The sequence below is a fragment of the Tursiops truncatus genome, chromosome 3 (genome assembly GCF_011762595.2).
Source record: "Tursiops truncatus isolate mTurTru1 chromosome 3, mTurTru1.mat.Y, whole genome shotgun sequence".
Taxonomy (NCBI): Eukaryota; Metazoa; Chordata; class Mammalia; order Artiodactyla; family Delphinidae; genus Tursiops; species Tursiops truncatus.
In genome coordinates this window covers 28,003,755-28,011,407 of record NC_047036.1, presented here as the reverse complement: position 1 = coordinate 28,011,407, position 7,653 = coordinate 28,003,755, and the positions used below count along the sequence as shown (strand labels likewise).

At 40.6% G+C, this 7,653-nt stretch overlaps 1 protein-coding gene across 6 annotated transcripts in view; it reads left to right on the top strand.

Moving 5' to 3' along the window:
- Nucleotides 1–5,729: 5,729 nt before the first annotated feature.
- Nucleotides 5,730–7,653, top strand: part of SLC45A2 (solute carrier family 45 member 2) — a 33,330-nt gene continuing 31,406 nt past the window's right edge. Inside the window, exon 1 of one of the 6 annotated variants that reach the window (XM_073802047.1) lies at nucleotides 5,730–7,417. In XM_073802047.1, the coding sequence (XP_073658148.1) occupies nucleotides 6,889–7,417 (529 nt within the window). In that variant the 5' untranslated portion in view covers nucleotides 5,730–6,888. The remainder of the gene's footprint in view (nucleotides 7,418–7,653) is intronic. The other 5 variants (XM_073802046.1, XM_073802045.1, XM_073802044.1 and 2 more) reach the window with 5 other exon arrangements.

The following is a 7,653-nucleotide window of genomic DNA, read 5'->3' as shown; positions in this document are numbered from 1 at the left end:
TTGCTGCAAATGACAACATTTCATTCTCTTATGGCTGAGTAGTATTCCATTGTATATGTATACCACATCTTCTGAAGCTAATTGTCTGCTGATGGGCACTTGGGTTGTTTCCATGTCTTGGCTATTGTAAATAATGCTGCTGTGAACATTGGGGTGCATGTATCTTTTTGAATTAGAGTTTTCGTGTTTTCTGGATACGTACTCAAGTGGGATTGCTGGATCACATGGTAGCACTATTTTTAGGTTTTTAAGGAACCTCCATACCCTCCATAGTGGCTGCACCAGTATAAGTTGCCACCAACAGTAGGAGGGTTCCCTTTTCTCCACACTGTCTTCAGTATTATTTGAAGACTTTTTGATAATAGCCATTCTGACTGGTGTGAAGTGATACCTCATTGTGGTTTTAATTTCCATTTCAGTAATAATTAGCGATGTTGAGCATCTTTTCATGTGCCTTTTGGCTATCTGTATGTCTTCTTTGGAGAGATGTCTGTTAGGTCTTCTGCTCATTTTTGATTGGGTTGTTTGTTTTTGTGCTATTGAATAGTATGAGCTGTTTGTATATTTTGGAACTTAAGCCCTTGTTGGTTGCATCATTTGCAAGTATTTTTTCCCATTCCGCAGGTTGTCTTTTCATTTTGTTAATGGTTTCCTTTGCTGTGCAAAAGCTCATAAGTTTGATTAGATCCCATTTGTTTATTTTTGCTTTTGTTTCTATTACCTTGGGAGGCTGATCTAAGAAAATATTGCTACGATTTATGTCCGAGAATGTTTTACCTGTGTTCTCTTCTAGGAGTTTTATGGTGTCACATCTTATATTTACGTCTTTAAACCATTTTGAGTTTATTTTTGTATATGATGTGAGGGAGTGTTCTAATTTCACTGATTTACATGTAGCTGTCAACCTTTCCCAACACCACTTATTGAAGAGACTGTCTTTTCTCTGTTGTGTATTTTTGCCTCCTTTGTCGTAGATTAATTGACTGTAGGTGTGTGGGTTTGTTTCTGGGCTCTCTATTCTATTCCATCTACATGTCTGTTTTTGTGCCAATAGTGTGAAGTTTTAAGAACTGTAGCTTTGTGGTATTGTCTGAAGTCTGGAAGGGTTATGCCTCCAGCTTTGTTCTTTTTCCTCAGGATTGCTTTGTCAATTTTGGGTCTTTTGTGGTTCCATATAAATTTTAGAATTCTTTTTTTCTAGTTCTGTGAAAAATGTTATGGCTATTTTGATAGGGATCACATTAAATCTGTAGATTACTTTGGTTAGTATGACCACTTTAACAATGTTAATTCTTCTAATCCAAGAGCATGGACTTTCCATTTCTTTGAATCATCTTCAGTTTCCTTTATCAATGTTTTATAGTTTGCAGCATGTAGGTCTTTCATCTCCTTGGTTAAGTTTATTCCTAGGTATTTTTAAAAAATTAATTAATTTATTTTTGGCTGCATTGGGTCTTTGTTGCTGCGCACGGGCTTTCTCTAGTTGCAGTGAGCAGGGGCTACTCTTCGTTGCGACACGCAGTCTTCTTATTGCAGTGGCTTCTGTTGTGGAGCATGGCCTCTAGGCGTGTGGGTTTCAGTAGTTGTGGCACGTGGGCTCAGTAGTAGTGGCTTGTGGGCTCTAGAGCGCAGGCTCAGTAGTTGTGGCGCACGGGCTTAGTTGCTCCGTGGCATGTGGGATCTTCCTGAACCAGGGCTCGAACCTGTGTTCTCGCATTGGCAGGCGGATTCTTAACCACTGTGCCACCAGGGAAGCCCTTCCTAGGTATTTTTAAATGCAATTTTAAACAAGATTGTTTTTTAACTTCTCTTTCTGATATTTCATTGTTACTGTAAAGAAATGCAACAGATTTCTGTATCTATATCCTGCTACCTTGCTGACTTCGTTAATTAGTTCTAATAGTTTTTGTGTAGTCTTTAAGGTTCTCTGTATAGAGTATCATGTCATCTCCAAATAGTGACAGTTTTACCTCTTCCCTTCCAAATTGAATACCTTTTATTTCGTTTTCTTGTCTGATTGCTGTGGCTAGGACTTCCAATACTATGTTGAATAGAAGTGGTGAGAGTGCGCATCCTTGTTTTGTTCCTGAATTTAGTGAGAAAGAAATTTCAGCTTTTCACTGTTGAGTATTATGTTGGCTGTGGGTTTGTTTTAAGTGCTTTTATTATGTTGAGAAATGTTCCCTCTGTACCCACTTTGGTGAGAGTTTTTATCATGAATGGATGTTGAATTTTGTCAAATGCTTTTTCTGTGTCTATTGAGATGATCCTGTGGTTTTTGTCATTTCTTTTGTTAATGTGGTATATCACATTGATTTGTGTTTGTTGAACCATCTTTGCAGCCCTGGAATGAATCCAACTTGATCGTGGTGTATGATCCTTTTTATGTATTGTTGGATTTGGTTTGCCAATATTCATTGAGAATTTTTGCATCTATATTTATCAAAGGTATTGTCCTGTAATTTTCTTTTTTGGTAGTGTCTTTGTCTGGTTTTGGTATCAGGGTGATGGTGACTACCTGGAATGACTTTGGGAATGTTCCTTCCTTTTTAATTTTGGGGAGTAGTTTGAGAAGATTAGGTGTAAGTTCTTATTTGTATGTTTGGTAGAATTTCCCAGTGAAGCTGTCCAGTCCTAGATTTTATTTGCAGGGAGTTTTGTTTGTTTGTTTGTTTTTTAATTATATGTTCTATTTTACTTCTAGTGATGTTCAAATTATCTGTTTCTTCTTGCTCAGTTTTGGTAGGCTGTATGTTTCTAGAAACTTGTCCATTTCTTCTAGGTTGTCCAATTCGTTGGCATGTAACTGTTCATAGTATTCTCTTATAAGTTTTTGTATTTCTGTAGTATCAGTTATAATTTCTTTTCTTTCATTTCTTATTTTATTTGGGTCCTCTCTCTTTTCTTGGTTTGTCAATTTTGTTTACCCTTTCAAAGAACCACCTCTAGGTTTAATTGGTTTTTTTCTATTGTTTTCTAAATCTCTATTTTATTTATTTCCTCTCTGATCTTTATTATTTCCTTCCTTCTGCTGACTTTAGGTTTTGTTTGTTCTTCTTTTTCTAATTCTTTTAGGTGGTAGGTTAGGTTGTTTATTTGAGATTTTTCTTGTTTCTTGAGAAAGGACTGTATCTCTGTTAACTTCCCTCTTAGAACTGCTTTTGCTGCATCCCATAGATTTTGTGAGGTTGTGTTGTCATTTTCATTTGTCTCGAGATACTTTCTCATTTCTTCTTTGATTTCATTGTTGACTCATTGGCTTTTTAGTAGCATATTGTGTCGTCTCCATATAATCATTCTTTTCTCATTTTTCTTTCAGTGGTTGATCTCTAGTTTCATACCGTTGTGGTCAGAAAAGATGCTTGAAATAATTTCTGTTCTCTTAAATTTGCTGAGGCTTGTTTTGTGACCTACCCTAGAGAATGTTTCATGTGTGCTTGAAAAGAATGTGTATTCTGTTTTTTTTTTTCTGTATTAAGCCCAACTAGTCTATTGTGTCATTTAAGACCTCTGTTGCCTTATTGATTTTCTGTCTGGATGATCTGTTCCTTGATGTCAGTGAGGTGTTAAAGTCTCTTACTATTATTGTATTACTGTCAATTTCTCCCTTTATGTCTGTTAGTATTTGTTTTATATATTTAGATGCTCCTATACTGGGTGTATATATGCTAATGAGTATAATATCCTCTTCTTGTAGTGATCCCTTTATCATAATATAATGTCCTTCTTTGTCCTTATGGCCTTTGTTTTAAAGTCTATTTTGTCTGATATGAGTGTTGCTACCCCACTTTCTTGTCGTTTCCATTTGCATGAAATATCTTTTTCTATGCCCTCATTTTCCGTCTGTGTCTTTCTTCCTGAAATGAGTCTCTTGCAGGCAGCACATGGTGGGCTTTTGTTTTTTTTTATCTAGTCTGCCCCTTTGTCTTTTGATCAGAGAATTTAGTTCATTGACATTTAAAGTAATTATTGATAGGTATGTACTTATTGCCATTTTAAACTTTGTTTTCCAATTGATTTCGGAATTCTTCATTTCTTTTTATTTCTCCTTTTGTGTTTTGATGGTTTTCTTTTGTAGTATGCTTGAGTTCCTTTTTGGTTTTGTGCATCGATTTTATGTTTTTGATTGGTGGTTACCCTGGAGTTCAAGTATATTGACCCATAACTATATCTACTTGCTTTAAATTGATAGTCATGTAAATGCAAACACATTCTAAAAGATCTACAGTTTTTTACTCCACTCCCCCACATTTTACGATTTTGATGTCCTATTTTAATCTTCGTGTTTATCCTTTTGCTGTTCATTGTAGTTATAATTGCTTTTACAAAATTAAAAAAATTTTTTTTAATCTGTATACTGGCTTTTTAAAATGATCTTCAGTCCTTTAATATATTTGCCTTTCCTGTTGTGTTTCCCCTTTCCTATAGACACTTGCTTCTTTTCTATTTAGAGAAGACCTTCCAGTATTTCTTTTAGGGTAGGTTTAGTATTACTTAACTCTTTTAGTTTTTCCTTGTCTGAGGAATTCTTTCTCTCTCCTTTCTGGTGCCTTTTTTTTTTTTTTTTTCATTCTACCTGGTTACGTGGAGATCTTTCTTGCAGGTTTGGTTGTATAGAAGATCTTCTGCCAGTTTCCAGTTGCTTTTCTGTGAGCATTGTTCCACATGTAGATGTATTTCTGATGTGTTTGTGGGGGGAGTTAAGCTCCACATCCTCCTACTCCACCATCTTGATCTCCCTCCTTATTTCATTTTTAGTCACTAATGGGTCATAGGCACCTGTTGGACACTGCAGCTTCTCGTGCCTTGGAATCAGATTGGATGTCACTACCCTCGTTTTCTGTTCCACATTGATATTCATACAGTACTGCTTTCTTTTTTTTCTTTTGGCTGCGTTGGGTCTTCATTGCTGTGTGCGGGCTTTCTTTAGCTGTGGTGAGTAGGAACTACTCTTTGTTGTGGTGCACGGGCTTCTCATTGAGGTGGTTTCTCTTGTTACGGAGCATGGGTTCTAGGCACGTGGGCTTCAGTAGTTGTGGCTTGCAGGCTCTAGAGCACAGGCTCAGTAGTTGTGGTGCACAGGCTTAGTTGCTCCGCGGCATGCGGGATCTTCCCAGACCAGGGATCGAACCCTTGCCTCCTGCATTGGCAGGCGGATTCTTTTTTTTTTTTTTTTTTTGCGGTACGTGGGCCTCTCACTGTTGTGGCCTCTTCCGTTGTGGAGCACAGGCTCTGGACGCGCAGGCTCAGCGGCCATGGCTCATGGGCCCAGCCGCTCCGCGGCATGTGGGATCCTCCCAGACTGGGGCACGAACCCGTGTCCCCTGCATTGGCAGGCGGACCCTCAACCACTGCGCCACCAGGGAAGCCCTACAGGCGGATTCTTAACCACAGTGCCACCAGGGAAGTCCCACAATACTTGCTTTTTATCATGGCTGTGGAAAACCCAGCCTCACAAAAATCTAAAGTCATTGAAAGGATTGTAGTACAGTCTTATGTTGTGAGTATGAACTATTTCATTCTTACTTCATGTAGTATCTGAAAGATGTTGAGTTTCTCTGAGTTTACTCTCTTTAAATTTTTAAATCTCCTGAGATACCCCTTTGAGTTCACTGTGGTGCCCTGGGGCACCTTGGCACACAGTTTGGGAATTACCACTTTAAGTGATTTGCTCAGGGAAAAATACAGGTAGAAGGAGGCAGAGCCAGAATTTAAACTTTAATATTTTGACTCCAAGTCTTGCTGTTAAACCATTTTTAGGGCCTTTCCTATGAGATCATGTTTCCCTTGCCACTCAAATTTTCATTTGAATTCAAGGTTCAACAAGGAAAATATGACCCACTCGAAGTCTTTAAAACAGGAAATTTATTATGGAGAATTACATTGGTGATAGAAAAGATGAGAAGCCCAGGGGACAGTGAGGCAACTCAGATACGAGCAACCACAGGAAGCCAAGCTCACTCCCATAGCTGCAGGATCGATGGGAAAGATAGTGTTATAGGGACCCAGAAGCTAAGGTTGGCAGCTGGACCCACAATGGAGATGCAGCCACTGCCAGAGACATCTCAGGATGGAGAAAGAGAGGGGAGGAAGTATCCTGATTTCTTCCTTTCTCCTGCCCCGAGTCTTCCCACCAGTGCCTCTGATTGGACACATCTACCTCGAAGCCAGAGAGCAAGGGAACCTGGGAAATGTAGTCCCTTATGGTATGGAGCATAGTATGAGGGGGAGAGAATGGATCTGAGCAAACAGGCAATTGACTGGCATTACAAAATGTTGTGTATACACTTTATTCATTCTATAATTCCTGTAGCAAATGTTTATTGAGGACCTACTAGGTGCCAGGTATCATGCTAGATGCCATAATGAGCAAAACAGACCAGATCACTGCTCATAAGGGGATCAAAGATCAACATAGGAGAAGGAGAATAAACACGAACTATCTGAAGTGTGTTAAGTGCAATGAAGGAAACTATCACAGTGCTGTGAGAGAGCTAGCGATTTAGGGGAAGGGGCAACCTCCCACTGTTTTAAGTCTAGTTAATTGATTATACGTATGTGTGTAGAAAACTTGTGTTCAGGAGAGGACAGAATATTTATACCTAGAAAAAGTTTAGAAAAAAGATATCGACTCATTCATACTTAACATCTGGATTATAGGGCTTTATTGTCTCAAAGCTGTGTGTGATTGTGTGTCACAGATTGTGTGTGTGTGTGTGTGTGTGTGAGAGAGAGAGAAAGAGAGAGAGAGAGGCAGAGAGAACAGTACAAAGGAAGACTCTTAGAAAAACATTCTAAGGAGCCAGAGGGCTCACAGCAGCTAATCTCCATCATGCTTTCCAGGCCCCACCCCCCTTCCTTCTCATCATAACTTGTGATCTTAGAGGCATGAAAGAATTTGAGCCCCTCCCCCAGCCTGACCATCTCTGTTGGCCGCTCAGCCAGGCTGCACCTCAAATCCAGCTGGGAGCGCAAACCCCAGGGCCACGCAAGAGGTGGTGGGCTCGCAGGCAGGTTCCTCACCCAGTGGCCATGGGCGACAGCAGTGGGCAGCCTGGCATCCACAGCTACAAATCCCTCGCTGAGGAGGGCCCCTTCGGCTCTCTGGAGCTGCCCAAAAGACCCACAGGGAGCCTGGTCATGCACAGCATGGCCATGTTCGGCCGGGAGTTTTGCTACGCGGTGGAGGCGGCCTACGTGACCCCAGTCCTGCTCAGCGTGGGCCTGCCCAGGAGTCTCTACAGCATGGTGTGGCTCCTGAGCCCTGTCCTGGGATTCCTGCTGCAGCCCGTGGTGGGACTGGCCAGCGACCACTGCCGGGCCCGTTGGGGACGGCGGAGACCCTACATCCTCACGCTGGGCATCATGATGCTCCTGGGCATGGCTATGTACCTTAACGGGGACGCTATCGTATCAGGTCAGTGGGCAGCACAAGGTGGGCAGGCTGGGAGAAGGGTCCTGTTATACAGCTCGCTGAAAGGAGAATGCAGATTTCTTTACGCCACAGTCAGAAATCAGTTAAAACTGATTCTCTCTCCTAAGTTACACTGAGTTTTCACCTTTGAGTGACCCAAATTCTGTGGTTAGGCAACTTTACTTTTAGAAACATCAGGATACATTATTTTTCAATTGTGAGAATTTGAAAATAGGATT